We start from the raw sequence: 18,051 nt of genomic DNA, 5'->3' as shown, positions 1-18,051 counted from the left end.
GATCTGAATGTGCCACCTCTCTACAGAAGTTCAGCCCAGCGGAGAGAGCAGCGACTGCTCCTTTAAGTTTTTATTCTGGATTTAGGGGTCTCTGACTACAGTTTAGCAACACTGCAGAACCCACTACATAAATACCATGTCTGATGAGAGTGTGTTCGATTCGAAAGGTGGCCTCAGCCTCCCAGTACTACCATCAAACATGGTGAGTGACAAACCAGAAAAGGTTAAACTAGGTCGAGTAAACAGAGTAGACAGAGACACTGAGATGGAGAGATGTTAAAAAGAAAGTTTATATTATTCATGTTTGTAATATTTATAAGTTTAGCCAGCAATTTACAGATTCCTTAATTTATGCATATGTATGTATGATTTCTAGGTTATTGATTTTTTTCCCTGTGTAGTGTAATTGTGTAAATCCCGTAATAAGAATGTGTGGCATTATTTAAATGGACCATGAACCTGGAACATCTTCTGTCCACATATCTATTGGCAGTGAATGAATTTGGTAAAAAGTTCACTGAGCACCTACTTCTAACAAAATCACTGTCATGGTTGACAGAAAGTACTTACTTCTTATTTAAATCTAGCCTTAGATCATATCTAACAGATCATAAAACACACTGCAGTATGACTTGCTGAGTTGTATTTGAACATGTATTTGTTCTTTAACTCCTTATTCCTGCACACAGGGACGAGACATCAGGCTGTTTTCCTCTGGAGATGAAGACAGTGGTCTGTATTTTACCTACAGCGGAGGTTGTAATGAACTAGAAGTCAGGAATCTGCACTATCAGGTGTCTTCTCATTTTTCATCTTTTTTTCCCCTCCTTTTACCAATTTTCCTCCCAATGTAGTCATATCCAATTACCTGATTGCCTTACGCTTCCTCTTACTGATGTTGATCTCCACCCTGACTGAGGAGAGCCATTACTAACACATGCACCCTCCGACAAGTGTGCAGTAGCCAACTGCATCTTTTTACCTGCACAAAGCAAGTTCATATGTGCCAGCCGTCCGGCTTTAGGTCGGACAGTCTGTTTTTTCAGCTGCCAGTCCTCTGCCCATACAACACTAGGACGGACACTTAAAAATCCTGCTTTTGGAGTGAACTGGTTACATTTTTGATCAATATTATCTGTCATCGGCTCAGGTACATGTCAAAATAAATGCTTTGTATTTCATTGGTTTAACAGCCTTATTTGACTGCTTATAGTGCTACCTATCGTGGGCGGACCTTTTGGCCAGTGGTGGGCGAGCCACGATTCGCAGAAGGTCCGCCCTCTAAATGCTAGTCTGTGATTGGGTGGTTGAATTTCGCTTGTTCTACATACACCTCTACCTGAGTCAATTAGTCAGCTCTCATGCTCAGGAACGGTGTGAAAATGCCAAATATATTAAAAGTAGACACAACATTTGGTGAGTAAAACAATAATTTGTTATAGAATTCTTGCTTAATTTGGTCAAAAACTCTGTTATATGGGTTATGGTTTCATTCTGTGTGTTGCAGCATCATGTCCCCCTGTTCCTGGTATGACGTCCTCCTTTTTGTGACTATGAATGTGGCCACCCTAATGAAGAGACACTCCCTGATTGTCATTATCCCTTGTCTCTGTGCAGGCAACATCAATCAGCCAGCAGATGTCGTAATTGTATCAGTTATGAGGAATCTCCTCCAGCACCCTCATTGTTTGTGTAGGCGCCCAGCCTGCTGGATGGCAGAGCTGAGTTTCGAACCAACAAGTGTAGATGTCAGCTCTGGTGTGCTAGCATGTTTTACTGCCATTTTTTTCATCAACCGCTTTATTCTGCATGGTCAAGGTCATGCAGGGCCCAGATCTTCCAGGAAACACTAGAAGCAAAGCAGAATACCCTGGACAGGACAACATTCTATTGCAAGCTGTTAAGGCAGCTAATGGTGTTCCAACCCCTTTGTTTGTTTCATTTCCTCAAGTTGTCATCTGTATAAACATTCTTACAAACTGATTTAAACAATGTACACTGATCATATGTATGCTATAATATGTTATATTACAATATTGGTTTACATGTGTACGTCAGGTGGATACAGCAGCACAAATCCCCTGGTATGAGAGGCTGTCAGAGCTTAAGATGCCGTGGGAGATGCGTGGTAACAAGCAGACTGCCATCAAAGACCTGAACCTTCGAGTCCACAGTGGCCAGATGCTGGCAGTCATTGGCAGCTCAGGTGGGAATTAATCAGCTTCAACCAAAAGGATTAAACTTAGAATGCAATTTCTGTCCATTTCTAAAAACAATGTATCAAAAATCTTTTACTATTACTAAATATGTGTAGAAATTTGGATTTTTTAAATGATAATGCAAATAAGTCAAACAACAACAGCAATAATAATCATCATTATCATCATCATAAGACAGAGAATCAGCCGAAGACTAATGTATTGAGAGGTTTCCAAAGTTGAGTGACCAATGTGCTAAAATATTTGTCTACACTTGTTCATGTGTTTGCCTTCACAGGTTGTGGAAAGACCTCCCTGCTGGACATTATAACATGTCGTGATGAAGGAGGAAACAAGACATCAGGAGAGATATTGATTAACGGCAAGCCCAGCACACCCTCAATTGTAAAGAAAAGCATTGCTCATGTCCGACAGGATGACCGTTTGTTACCTCACCTAACTGTAAGGGAGACTCTTACCTTTGTGGCTAAGCTACGTCTGCCAACACATTTCTCCCAAGCACAGAGGGATCAAAGGGTAAGCTATACAACACAATGTCCTTGACATTATGCAGGTGCATTCAGTTTTACAGTCAAGAACTGAAAGTATAATTTCATACTGCTGACATGACACGAGATGGCAGACCTATTAGCTAGTTCTAACTCAAAATCAAAAACTAGTTCCAAATCAAAAACTGTCCTGGAGTATGAGTAATGCTTTACCAAACTTTATAGTGTGCATTATGATATCCAGCTGTAATCTGTAGTGCCATTAACTGAACTCAGTTTTATCCACTGGACTGGCAGGCATGATTTATATCAGAAAATGATTTCCACAAGTCCAGTGGTTTTGTGCTGTACTATACCACTACAGCTAGTTTTGCACATGTCTGCTGGACCAATCCATGGAGGTCCTTATGCATGATTCATGTGCTGACATTGTCGATGCAGTTTGGATATCGGTAGTAAGAACTATATTGAAACACAGCCGATTTCCCTTTCCAGCTTCACTTTCAGGCAGTTCCATTATGTGACCCTGTGTGGCTGTTTTTGCATTTAAATGATTTCTAATATTATTAAAATAAAATCACGTGTTGCATGACAGATCATTTGAAGTAATAACTTCTTGGAAGGGCGTCCAATTATATTGCCAGTTGAAAAGTCACTGAACTCTTTGGTACAACCCATTTTACTGCAGTTATGTCTGTAAAGTTAGAGTGTGCTTAAAATAGAGTGTCTGTACATTTATTAATTTATTGTCCAGTCCAGTCGTTATACTATATTAAAGTTCATTGTTCAAGGTGAAAAATAGATATGACGTAGAATAAATGGCTAAAAAGAGCTATATACATAAACAGAAGCCAGTGTGTGCTCTTTTACACAGATTGATACACAGATTGATTGATAAGGTTTTAGCATACAGCACAGTGGAGAGACAGCATGCAGTGATAACAATAAGTGAGGAGTGATAAAACTGAAATCACAGGCTTAAGAGTGATAAATGAAGCATGCCTAGAGACTATAAAACATCTACAATAAAAAAAAGTTACCATGTTACCTAATAACTGGCCTGAAAACTTTCTATTGTGCAAAGGATGGTAAATAAAATTTTAATGAAATACATTTTGCCTTTATTCTATTGTGCAAACAGGAGTGAATTTTAAAAACAACAAATTATTAACTACAAATTTTATGACATGCACTGAGTCAAAAGTCTTGACTTTTTCATATTTTTCATTTACTTTGTAATTAATGCAATTACAGTGGACTCTTGATTTATGAACCGTTTACCATACAAACATTTTGGGTTACGAGTGATCTTTTTCAACTTAACGTACAAACACATTTCAGATTACGAACCGAAGTTCGCGAAACATGTGACGTCACGAACACGTTGACTCCAACCGGCTCTCTCTCTCTCTCTCTCTCTCTCTCTCTATATATATATATATATACAGTGTATCACAAAAGTGAGTACACCCCTCACATTTCTGCAAATATTTCATTATATCTTTTCATGGGACAACACTATAGACATGAAACTTGGATATAACTTAGAGTAGTCAGTGTACAGCTTGTATAGCAGTGTAGATTTACTGTCTTCTGAAAATAACTCAACACACAGCCATTAATGTCTAAATGGCTGGCAACATAAGTGAGTACACCCCACAGTGAACATGTCCAAATTGTGCCCAAATGTGTCGTTGTCCCTCCCTGGTGTCATGTGTCAAGGTCCCAGGTGTAAATGGGGAGCAGGGCTGTTAAATTTGGTGTTTTGGGTACAATTCTCTCATACTGGCCACTGGATATTCAACATGGCACCTCATGGCAAAGAACTCTCTGAGGATGTGAGAAATAGAATTGTTGCTCTCCACAAAGATGGCCTGGGCTATAAGAAGATTGCTAACACCCTAAAACTGAGCTACAGCATGGTGGCCAAGGTCATACAGCGGTTTTCCAGGACAGGTTCCACTCGGAACAGGCTTCGCCAGGGTCGACCAAAGAAGTTGAGTCCACGTGTTCGGCGTCATATCCAGAGGTTGGCTTTAAAAAATAGACACATGAGTGCTGCCAGCATTGCTGCAGAGGTTGAAGACGTGGGAGGTCAGCCTGTCAGTGCTCAGACCATACGCCGCACACTGCATCAACTCGGTCTGCATGGTCGTCATCCCAGAAGGAAGCTGACGCACAAGAAAGCCGACAAGAAGACAAGCAGTCCAAGAACATGGATTACTGGAATGCCCTGTGATCTGACGAGACCAAAATAAACTTGTTTGGCTCAGATGGTGTCCAGCATGTGTGGCGGCGCCCTGGTGAGAAGTACCAAGACAACTGTATCTTGCCTACAGTCAAGCATGGTGGTGGTAGCATCATGGTCTTGGGCTGCATGAGTGTTGCTGGCACTGGGGAGCTGCAGTTCATTGAGGGAAACATGAATTCCAACATGTACTGTGACATTCTGAAACAGAGCATGATCCCCTCCCTTCGAAAACTGGGCCTCATGGCAGTTTTCCAACAGGATAACGACCCCAAACACAACCTCCAAGATGACAACTGCCTTGCTGAGGAAGCTGAAGGTAAAGGTGATGGACTAAACCCAATTGAGCACCTGTGGCGCATCCTCAAGTGGAAGGTGGAGGAGTTCAAGGTGTCTAACATCCACCAGCTCTGTGATGTCATCATGGAGGAGTGGAAGAGGATTCCAGTAGCAACCTGTGCAGCTCTGGTGAATTCTATGCCCAGGAGGGTTAAGGCAGTGCTGGATAATAATGGTGGTCACACAAAATATTGACACTTTGGGCACAATTTGGACATGTTCACTGTGGGGTGTACTCACTTATGTTGCCAGCCATTTAGACATTAATGGCTGTGTGTTGAGTTATTTTCAGAAGACAGTAAATCTACACTGCTATACAAGCTGTACACTGACTACTCTAAGTTATATCCAAGTTTCATTTCTATAGTGTTGTCCCATGAAAAGATATAATAAAATATTTGCAGAAATGTGAGGGGTGTACTCACTTTTGTGATACACTGTATATATATACAGTGAGCGAACAATCGGACAGTGGACAGTGGTTTTTTTTGGTGTTTTCTTTGTATTTTGTAAAATTCAATATTAAAATGGCCCCAAAGAATGTGCAGAAAAAGCGTAGTGTTGAGAAAATGATCAAATCTATTAATATTTGTTGTTGTATAAATACTCCTGCCAGTAGCTGTCACTGTGTATCAGACAGAGGGGACATTGAGTAAGAGAGAAGAAGGAAATCGTAAAGTTGTCTTTCTTTTGTTTAATTACACCTACAAAATACAACACTACTGAAATAAAGAAGGAAATAATAGAGAAATATGAGCGTTATTGTTGTTTCTGGTAGATACATTTTATATAAAAAGAAGGAAATGTATTATGGTGTATGGGTATAGCACACGTACTGTACTGAAATGTGGTAAGTGTTTTATGTTTATTATTGTTTATTACAGGAATGTCTATTCTATAATTTAAGATTTAAGGGAAAATATACTTGTATTTATAACAAAAAAGACTATTTAAGACATTAGAAAGATTAGGTAAGGATGTGGTTTGGGAGGTCTGGCACGGATTAATTCTATTTACATTATTTCTTATGGGAAAAATAGGTTTAACTATGGAACATTTTGACTTAAGAACAGCCCTTTGAAACCAATTAAATTCATAAGTCAAGGGTCTACTGTATTTTTATTACAAATCATATAATTAGATTAAACGATTTGTGTGAAAAGTTCATCTTCTTAGTATCTGGCTTTACTCAAAAACAAGCAGGCAAAAGGTCAGATTTTTTTGGGTTGCATCTTTTTGGAACCACTGGTAACAGTGGCAGAAAGAGGGACCTTGAGTAAACTCCACTCCATCATGAACAATGACAGTCACCCATTGCATACAGTCATCTTGAAACAGAGGAGTAAGTTTAGTGACAGGCTGCTGTCACTAAGCTGCTCCAGGCAGTTGTAGCCTAGTGATTAAGGAACTGGACTAGTAATCAAAAGGTCACTGCTTCAAGTCCCATCACTGCCAGGTTACCACTGTTGGGCCCTTGAGCAAGACCCTTTACCCTCGATTGCTTAGACAGTATACTGTTACAGTACTGTGAGTTGCTTTCTATAAAAGACTCTGCTAAATGCCGAAAATGAAAATGTAAATGCTCCATGGACCCAGAGCCATAAGGCTCCACAACTCCACCAGGCAGGGGCGGCAGGCAGCTAAAGGTAGCTAAAGACTTAGGGTCCTATTTGTAGCCATAGGTGTATGTGGATGTATTAGTAATGACCCAACTCATTGTGCAATACTTGTCACATATGTCACTTTACTATTTAATAATATAATTACTATTTAATTCTTGCTTTATATTAAAACTACACATACTGTACATTCATTAATTTCTTATAACTACACTGTTTGCTGCTACAGTTGTTCATTATATGTAAAGTACAGGAACCATTTAGTTTCTCATCTATCTATCTATCTATCTATCTATCTATCTATCTATCTATCTATCTATCTATCTATCTATCTATCTATCTATCTATCTATCTATCTATCTATCTATCTATCTATCTATCTATCTATCTATCTATCTATCTATCTATCTACCTATCTACCTATCTATCTATCTATCTTTTAATTGAAGTACATTCTCAAACAACACTCAGGTTGATTTAATCTACTCATTATTAGCTTGTTTGAGGTAATAAATATGCAGGCTTGTTCACCTATTTTAAATGTGTTTACAGCATAATATGTCATACTAAGTTGCATTGTGACTGAAAAATCTTACCTCAGAATAGAAATAAATGTGTAAATGTAAATGTAAAAAGTAAATGTGTCAGAGGTCAAATAATTGCTCTAAGCAAATAAAGTTTTACTTAGTGGTACTTAGGGGACGAAAAGTGACCACTCTGTTAGAGGACTGATACATTAAGCCTTGTTTACTAAGAGACAGAACAGCAACTTCTAAACAGATACAGAATGTGCTAAATGAAGAGCAACTAAAACTACAGTCAAAAGAAGGTTACGTAGAAGTGGTCTCAAAGGACAACGTTGCAGTTTCAAAATTGCTTCTTAGGAAGGTTAATGAGGTGAAATGCTTGACTTGGGCTAAGAAACACAAACATTTTACAGTAGATCAGGGGTTCTTAACCAGGGGGCCCATTGCATTTAACTTGCTCTTAAAGAATCGCATGTGATGGGACAGAAAAATCAATAGGCTATTAGCATATGGGAGATTTCTTGTGATGTCATATACTGTAGATTCTATAGCCTACGGTGGGTCTTTGAGACAAAAATGCAAAGGTCATCGGACGGCGACTATGAAAGATTCCAGTTTAGTTGTAGATGCAGATCTTGCTGAAGTAGATCAAGATGAGGAAGCTTCCACCACAAGCTCACCAGAAATAAACCCACTACATTAATTAAAATGAGAAAATACAAAGATATTTACCTTTATTGTGGAGTCATTACATTTCCCATGAGCAAGAACACTGTATATTTTGTCATACCCGCTGAAAGATTGAGAATAATATCGTAACCTGTGTCGAGGGAGTCGCAGAAAAAAAAAAAAAAAACATGGTTGGTTTAAATGTGGCACAGGCAAATGTGGCACATAATCTAATTTTATGTTATTTCAACCAAGTACCTGCATTATGACACCTAGCATGTCATATACTGTATACCGAGCAACTGACAACCAAATAAAATTCAGTTATAGAAAATAGCTTTTCTATTAGCCTGTTTGTTTGCGAGTCTAATGAACTATTCTGTGCAGGTGGATGACGTCATTGCTGAGCTGCGTTTGAGACAGTGTGCTAACACACGAGTAGGAAATAACTATATTCGGGGTGTATCTGGAGGGGAGAGAAGGAGGGTCAGCATCGCCGTTCAGCTTCTGTGGAACCCAGGTGAGTTTTTGTTACATTTCACAAGTTTGGGTCGATGACAGGGTTTTAGTGAGTCAGACAATAACTGTGTAAAACGTGGCAGATTGCAAAAAGGGTGTGTTGGCCCCCTTTTTTTACTATGTTGTATTAAATAGCTAACCACAAGATTTTTATAAACCTACGTATAGTATGACAAACAAAACAGCTGCAGCTTTGTGGGCTTGGGTGAATTTGAAGGTGATTTGATTGCTCTTTAACTGACTCCTAACTAGAACACAAAAGTAAGAGAACTCAAACGGGGTAAAACCAAATCTCAGCTCTGCTATCCGGCAGGCTGGGCACCTACATGAACAACGATTGGCTGTTGTTCATACAGGGTGGGAGCCGGACGAAGATTCCTCATAACTGATGTAATTACGACCTCTGCTGGCTGATCCGCATATGAACCTTGTGCAGGTGAAAAGATGCAGTTGACTACTGCATACGTGTCAGAGGGGGCGTGTGGCACTCTCCTCAACCAGGGTGGAAATCAACATCATTAGAGAGGAAGCGTAATGCAGTTGGGTAATTGGATACGCTAAAAGTCGGAAGAAAAGGGGGGAAAAATGCATAAACAAAATAATAATAAAAAATGGTACAAACAGGTAATAGATAACAGGTGAACCAATTTGCTAATTTACAATTTCATCCCTCTTTTTCTCTTTACTGTTACATCTGACTATCCAATTAGGATCATGGGAGGGGGGTGCTGGAGCCTGTCCCAGCTTTTCAGTGGGTACAAGGCACACAGTAATACCCTAGATGGGGCTCCAGTCCATCGCAGGGCAGACACACATACACACAAACACACACCCATTCTCCTATAGGGCAATTCAATATCTCCAATTAACCTGACTGCATGTTTTTGGACTGTTGGAGGAAACCAGAGCTCCTGGAGAAAACCCACGCAGACTGGAGGAAAACATGCAAACTCCGCACAGAAAGGACCCGGACCGCCCCGCCTGGGGATCGAACCCAGGACCTTCTTGCTGTGAGGCGACAGTGCTACCCACTGAGCCACCGTGCTTACGTTCACCATAATGGAAAACATTTTACAGTCTTTCCTAACTCCTCTGTATATGTCTCATATTTTGTATTATCCTCTGTTTTAGGAATTCTTATTCTTGATGAGCCAACTTCAGGTCTAGACAGCTTTACTGCTCACAACCTGGTCATCACACTGTCCCGTCTGGCTCAAGGTAACCGCCTGGTCCTGCTCTCAGTCCACCAGCCACGTTCTGACATCTTTCAGCTCTTCGACCTGGTCGTGCTGCTCTCGTCCGGTTCAGCCGTGTACTGCGGACCAGCCAAAGATATGGTGCAGTACTTTACTTCACTTGGATATCCATGCCCACGCTACTGCAATCCCTCTGATTTTTACGGTGAGTAAGTCCTAACCGGAAATGTACAATCTATGAATATCTCAATAAATGGGTTGTTTTGCTTAAGTCGTCTAAAATGTGTTGCAGTGGACTTGATCAGCATTGACCGGCGCAGCCCAGAGAAAGCAGCTGAGTGCCTGGAGAGGGCCAGAGTCCTGGCAGCCCAGTTTACAGAGAAGGTGAAAGACACTGCTGACTTCATGTGGAAGTCAGAGGAGCATGATGCTCCAGCACTGGAAAATTCACAAAGGTAGAGCTGGGTTACTAATCCATATCTGCTGGGTTCTTTCATATAAGCAAAAGTGTGAAAGACAATAGTGCTTATTGCAAAGAAAAATGCAGCCGATTATATTTTTACTGTATTTACTGTCTCTAGTAATTCTTCCACAAAGAAAGACAAACCAAGCATCACTGTGTCTAAAAAGAAGGACCATCTACCTGGCCGACTGCACCAGTTCTCAATACTAATTAAGTAAGTACAACCAGCATGAGCATTTTAAGTAAATACACACCTCTCTTGTACCTAAAAAAACAATACATGGTGAGTTGCTAGTGTTTGGCACACCACATATGCTACCGGCAGCATGATGGCTCTGTGGGTGGCACTGTCGCCTCACAGCAAGAAGGTCCTGGGTTTGATTCCCAGATGGAGTCCTTTCTGTGTGGATTTCCTCCGGGAGCTCCGGTTTCTTCCCACACTCTAAAGACATGCAGTCAGATTAGTTGGAGATACTAAATTCCCACTAGGTATGTGTGTTTGCCCTGTGATGGACTGACGACCTGTCCAGGGTGTTTCCTACCTTTTGCCCAGTGAATTGTACCCACCGCAACCTTGAATAGGATAAAGCAGTAATAAAACAGACAGTGAATGAATGAATAAATGCTACATATGCAAGTATATTAACAACTTAACATGGTGTCTATTGTTTTTTACCTTTACCAGGAGGCAGGTGTATAATGATTTTCGGAACCTGGTGATGATTGTAGTGCACGGCCTGGAGGCCCTGCTAATGTCACTGCTTGTCGGTTTCCTTTACTTTGGGGCTGGTGAAGAGAGGTTGTCCATGCAGGACACGGTGTCTCTGCTCTATATGATGGGAGCTCTCACACCTTTTGCTGTGGTGCTGGATGTTATCGCCAAGTGTGAGTCCCAGAAAACATTGTACTGTAGTTTTATTCTTTTATGTATCTAATATGTCTTTTTGCGTTTCATAACATTTCTTAATAATTAACACATGAAGGTCTTAAATGTCTATATTAGAAAAAATGATCATGGGTTCAGGTGGTGGAGCACTTCACTGCGGAGTGTTCGAACCTGAGCAGAGCCACCAACCTGGCTGGGCGTCCACACAAACACGAGCTGGTAGTGTTTAAGGGAGGGAAGGTCGAATTGGGTCTCTTTCCACTGCTGCTGCAATATTGACCTGCAGGACTGTTCTGGGTGCCTGTGCAAATGTCCATACATGATACAGATCTGTGTGTGAACCCAAAACTGGCAAGTGAAAAGATGTGGCTGCAGATTAGACACGTCAGTGAAGATGTGTAGTGATCCGGCTCTTCTTGATTCCTTGATCAGATCAAAGGGTTGTGCAAGCAGCAGCAGATTCACTAGTGTAATTGACTTAATTGGGAAATCGGAAATCGGAAATCGTATAAATACATAAAAAATAAATAAACAGAAACATGGCCAAAAGTATGTGGACACCTGTCCAAGTAAGTGTGTGTGGCTATTTTAGCCCAATACATTGCTAACAGGTGTATAGCTTGATTGTGTGGCTTGGTTTATAGACAAACATCGGACATAGAATAGGTCATCATAAAAAGCACTGACTTTCAGTGTGGTACCTAATGGAATATTTTGGAAGCTAAAAGGAAGCAGTAGATCCTAAAGTAATTGTGCATGAACAGAGGGATGGTATACAAAATTCCACACAGTGACCAGAGGCTTTAGGACTGTGGGTCTGGGTGGCACCATGGCTACTAGCAGTACCATTGTAATCTTCTGAACAATGGCTCAGGGAATATCCTAATAATACAGTGTACAGTGACTCTCTAAACAGTTACCATGTTCACAAAGCTAAGTGTTTATAACAAGATGAGATGTTCCACTAGCACATATGTTCAGATGTTTTATACTTTTGGCCATATAGTGTCAATGTCCTTGCTGTACAGGAGATCAAGCTTATCCATCTAGAGGATTTGAATTAAATCAATAATGATTCATTCTAATAGCTTCCTTTGTAGACACTGAGATGACATAAAGCATATAGTGCATTTTATCATTTAGAAATTCTTTGTGATGTGGCATCTCCAGGTCACTCAGAGAGAGCCATGCTGTATCATGAGCTGGAGGATGGAATGTACTCGGTCACCCCCTATTTTTTTGCCAAGGTAAATCACCATGAATCAAACTCATTTCTGACTGCTGTATTTTATTTGTTAATTCATTTGTATTAAACACCATTTTGTTTTGTTTGAGCACTTTAATTTCCTCACAATTTCCAAATAATGGAGTAGGTGAATTTATATAATAAAAGTGGGTAGTCCTGTCACCTTACAGCAAGAAGGTCCTGGCTTTGATTCCCCACCTCTAGGTGCTCTGGTTGCCTCCCACAAGTCCAAAGACATGCAGTCAGGCCAGTTGGAGCTACTAAAAACTGGCCTAAGTGTATGTGTGTGTGAGTCTGCTATTTGATGGACTAGCAACCTGTCCAGGCTGTTTTCTGTCTTTTTCCCAATTAATAATACCACGTGACTCTAACCAGAATAAAGTGATAGTCAGTGTCACAATGTTAAAAAATATATTCTGTTTCAAAACTTTTGTTTTTAAGAAGGAATACACTTACAAATTATTTTTAGGCCTGTATCTAATTAAAAACAAAATAAATATAAAATATTTGGCTTTAATTCATGGTGCTCAGGTGTCTCAGTGGTCTATTATGCTAGTCAACCACCACTGAGATCCAGGTTCAAATTTCAGAGGTGCTATTGGTTAGCTGGACGTCTACACAGACATGACTGGCTAAGTCTGTGGACATATGGCCGAAGACTTGCGATGAACTGGCACCCTGTCCAGTGTTTCTGGTGGAACTGGCTCCATCACAACCCTGACCAGGATAAAGCGATTAATAAAAAATGTCCTGTTTTTGAGTAACTACATAAAATTACAATTTACAAATCCCCACTTTCTTTATTCTTCACATTTACCCACCGTCCCAACTTTTCTATAATTGGGTTTGTATTTGCACTGTTTGTTGTATCTCTCAGGTCCTGGGTGAGTTACCAGAGCACTGCGTGTTCACACTGGTGTACGGCTTACCTATCTATTGGCTGGCCGGCCTGAACAGCGCACCAGACCGCTTTCTTCTCAACTTCCTGCTTGTGTGGCTGATGGTGTACTGCAGCCGCTCCATGGCTCTGTTTGTGGCGGCCGCGCTGCCCACCCTCCAAACCTCTGCCTTCATGGGAAACTCAGTCTTCACTGTGTTCTACCTTACCGGTGGCTTTGTCATCAGTCTGGATAACATGTGGCTGGGTAAGAGACTGTTATTTACAATTACACCATGGAAATACATGGGTAACATTTACATTGACAGTCAAATTTAAGCAGTCAAAAATGTACATACAAATGGATGGGACAGGCATATTATAGGATGGCATGTCTTAAATGTCAATAATGTACTTTTTTCTGTACCTAAATGATTTAGACACAATCTCGACTGTTGCTACTACCTCTCTCTATTGGCAGTTGTAGTCTAGAGGTTAAGATACTGGACTAGTAATTGAAAGGTCGCTGGTTCAAGCCACACCACTGCCAGGTTGCCACTGTTGGGCTCTTGAGCAAGGTCCTTAACCCTCAATTGCTTAGAAACTATACTGTCACAGTACTGTAATTCGCTTTGGATAAAAGCATCTGCTAAATACCGAAAAATTAATTGTAAATCTATTGAAGAGATGCCATACAAAATTTCATTGTACATGTGTATAGTGACAACGATTCTATTCTATTCTATTCTATTCTATTCAAGGTTTTCTTTTATGTTTTTTTTATATGTTGAGTCAAAAATGTAAATATGGCAGTTTATACAGAATAACATTGGTGGTGAAAAATGAAAGTGACCCAATATTTGGACACCTCAAATGAAAATTGTTATTGGATTGCAAAGCCAGATTGAAAATTACATCTATAATATAAAATGATCAGCTTTTTGCAGCATTGTAATCACACCATCAATTTGTAATATAATAAAATAAATGCCAGAAGGGGTGGCAAGAAGGTCCTGGGTTTGATTCCCAGATGGAGCATTCCATTTTATTCTTACGTCTGTGTGGGTTTCCTCCGGAGGCTCCGGTTCCCTTCCACAGTCTGAAGACAAACAGTCAGAAACAGCTATGGAAACAAAGCAGGTCTGGAAAAATAATCTGACCACTGTTCTTACCCGCAGTGGCATCCTGGTTCTCGCATATTTCTTTCATGCGCTGGGGTTTCGATGGGATGCTGCAGGTTCAGTTTCGTGGCCTCACTTATTCAGTCAGCCTGGGTAACCTGACCCTTAATGTCGATGGCATTAAAGTAAGAAATGCATGCATACACTTAATTAAAATAAAGTAAATTAAGTAATATAAAGTAAACTTGCTAATGTGGTCAAATTTTGTTCTTGGCAGGTGGCGGAAGCGATGCATATGAACCAGTTTCCACTGTACTCTTGCTATCTAGTGCTGATTGCTGTAGTGCTGGTCTTTATGTTGCTCTACTACCTGTGCCTCAAATACATCAAGCAGAAGTCCAGTCAGGACTGGTGAAGAAAAATCTAACCAACAAATCTCCTGGACAGTAAAACACACACCCGAATGCTGGCTTAGAGTCTTTTTATTACCTGAGTGTTTTTAAGCAGCGCATGGTGTAACCTTGTGGAGACGGTGCCACACAGCTCCACTGAGAGGTTTAGACTCTAGCTCTTGTTACTGTCTGTGTTTCCCTTAACATACCAAAACATGGCAGTAGTTAGATTTGTGTACTGTAGTAGTGCTCGTAGGTGTGTGTATATGTGTAGATAAATAAGTGAATATTTGATGACTTATGGTATCTTCCTGCATAAATCCAGTGTCAGGATCTGGACACGCAGTGACCTTGACCAAAAGTAAATAGTTTCTGAAGAATGATTAAATGATTGATATTTTGAGCCACAATAACATAGAGGTCACATGGAAGAAACATGCTGCATACATTGGCTTTTAAAGGTGGATTATTGCACTCTTTTTCCTACAATGGGTATGTAACAATCTACAAGGAGGTTTGCATGTTCTCTCCATGTTCATATTGAATGCATCTGGTTTAGCTCACTTGCAAATACACACAAAAGGTAGATCGTCTGCTTTATATTTCCCTTGGTATCAGAAATGAGTGCATAATTGTGTGGTGGTCCGTGATTAATTGGCACCCTGCCCACAGTGTGTTTTTGGCTTGCGCCCAGGATTTTCAGATAGGCTCTAGACCAGTTGTGACCCTAATGAGAATGAATCGATTCATGAAGATGAATGAATAAATAATTTAATATGGATGGCACAGCATGTAGTAGGGGTGTCACGTAGCTCCAGGGTCCTAGGGATCTAAGCTCAATATTTACCTGGGCAGTTTATCATGTTCACCCTGTCTGCAAGGGTTTCCTCTCAGCTCCCCAAAAACAGAGTTAAATTGGCTACTTCAAACTGTCCCCAGGTGAGGGTGGGTAGGTAAACTCAGGTGATCCTAGGTGTTTGCTAGTAGGCTGTAGACCCACAGTGGCTGTTAAAGCAGGATAAAAGCAGAATAATTTAGCTGATGTATATGCATCCACAAAAAAATTGTAGCCTAGTGGTTAAAGTACTGGACTAGTAATTGAAAGGTCGCTGGTTCAAGCTCCACCACTACCAGGTTGCCACTGTTGGGCCCTTAAGCAGAGTCCTTAACCCTCAATTGCTTAGACAGTCACAAATTGTCACAGTACTGTTAGTTGCTTTGGATAAATAGCATTTGGTAAATGTAATGTTTGTTTGTTTATTAGGATTTTAACGTCATGTTTTACACTGTGGTTACATTCATGACAGGAACAGTAGTTACTCATTACACAAGATTCATCAGTTCACAAGATCATATCGAACACAGTCTTGGACAATTTAGTATCTTCAATTCACCTCACTTGCATGTCTTTCGACTGTGGGAGGAAACCGGAGCACCCGGAGGAAACCCACGCAGACACAGGGAGAACATGCAAACTCCACACAGAAAGGACCCAGACCACCCCACCTGGGGATCGAACCTGGGACCATCTTGCTGTGAGGCGACAGTGCTACCCACTTAGCCACCGTGCCGCCCCTTACATTAAATTGAAAAGAATAATCATACGTGATGAGACGGGAAAATTCAATAGCCTATTGGCAAATGGGAGATATCTTGTGATGTCTCGTAGATCTATTTTAAACTACCTATAGCCTACACTGGGTCTTAGAGAATGGACAAATTTGATTAGTCCAATACAAAAGGGCAAAGATCGTCGGGCAGTGACTACGAAAGATTCACAATCAGTTGTTGGTGCAAATCTTGGAAGCTTCCACCACCAGTTCACCAAAACTAAACCCATCAACAAAGACCAGAAAATACCAATATATTACAGATTATCTTGGGTTAATCAAATTTCTCATGAGCAAAAGCACAAAATCTTTTGTAATCCTTGTTGAAAGTGTAAAATATATATATATATATATATATATATATATATATATATATATATATATATATATATATATATATATTTATATAGAACCGTTTGAGAACCGTTAGGCTAACAGACTTCACCTGAGAACATGCTACATTAACTTGATATATTAATACAGGAATTCTGCCCATACAAAATGAAATGAGGATGTGGCCAGGTCAGAATTATTAACCATACAGAATTGCAGCCCTCATTAAAAAGTATCTTTGACTTTTAGTTCCGTCGTCTATATCAATTCGTTATTAAAAGTGAGTGTGTAAGAGGAGCTTCCAGACCACTGGATGGCAGCAATGCACCATGTATTCCCACCATCTTTTACTGCCAGCTTTCTTTTTATTCTGATAACGATCGGGGCACTAGGGTGACCGATAACTGTCTACAGCTTTTGCTAGCACGTTCTTTTGCACAGTTCATTCTATTTGTACACTGTAATTATTAATCTGTGTGAGCCAGTAAAAGCACATTCAACTATTTATCACATGCTGCACTGTAATTTAGAATCCTATTTGAAAGAGCTGATCATTTGAAGTTTTGCACTGGTGTACAATTGTGAAACGTACAAAAATGTCTGGAAAAAAACTGCAAAATAGAAGAAATTAGAGGATTTATTTGCTTAGCTCCTGTAGCTATTCTAGTAGTTATATAATACATATTAATTATAGTTATATAGATAATATACAGCATAGTATTTAATGCACAAAGATAAAATGAATGTTGTTTTTATTTTGGCATGATTACTTTTTTTTTTAAAACTGTCCAAATAAAATTGTTTAAATTAAGGTAAATTTTTTACAGAAATATTTTATTTTATTATTTACTTATTTATTAATTAAGATTTTTACATCATGTTTTACACACTTCGGTAACATTCATGACAGAAACAGTAGTTACTCATTACACTAGATTCATCAGTTCACAAGTTTAATGTCAAACGCACTCATGGACGATTTTGTATCTCCAATTCACCTCACTTGCATGTCTTTGTACCGTGGGAGGAAACCCACACAGACACGTGGAGAACATGCAAACTCCACACAGAAAGGACACGGACCAGGACCTTCATGCTGTGAGGTGACAGTGCCACCCAGTATGCAAGAGTAAACCTCATAAAGTTAATCAGTTGTGCTTGATCTAGAAACACTGACATGGACAAAATATTGATTTTCCACTGTGACTCTGACCAGGATGAAGTGAATAATAAAGCTGAATAAATTATAAGCCCAAGATAGCACTTAATTATTCAATATGTACATGCAACAATAACAAT

General features: G+C 39.9%; 1 protein-coding gene across 1 annotated transcript; it reads left to right on the top strand.

Moving 5' to 3' along the window:
* Positions 1–25: 25 nt before the first annotated feature.
* Positions 26–17,563, top strand: abcg8 (ATP-binding cassette, sub-family G (WHITE), member 8). Its single transcript, XM_062995984.1, has 13 exons — positions 26–202; positions 690–794; positions 2,059–2,206; positions 2,497–2,735; positions 8,497–8,629; positions 9,760–10,029; positions 10,117–10,279; positions 10,406–10,501; positions 10,973–11,172; positions 12,344–12,420; positions 13,297–13,564; positions 14,475–14,602; positions 14,695–17,563. Exons 1-13 carry the CDS (start codon positions 137–139, stop codon positions 14,830–14,832), a joined length of 2,031 nt encoding a protein of 676 aa, XP_062852054.1. The 5' UTR covers positions 26–136; the 3' UTR covers positions 14,833–17,563.
* Positions 17,564–18,051: the final 488 nt, after the last annotated feature.

This window comes from Trichomycterus rosablanca, chromosome 5, assembly GCF_030014385.1.
Source record: "Trichomycterus rosablanca isolate fTriRos1 chromosome 5, fTriRos1.hap1, whole genome shotgun sequence".
Lineage (NCBI taxonomy): Eukaryota > Metazoa > Chordata > Actinopteri > Siluriformes > Trichomycteridae > Trichomycterus > Trichomycterus rosablanca.
Note: the sequence above shows the minus strand (reverse complement) of the source record. Positions and strands in the feature narration are given on the sequence as shown.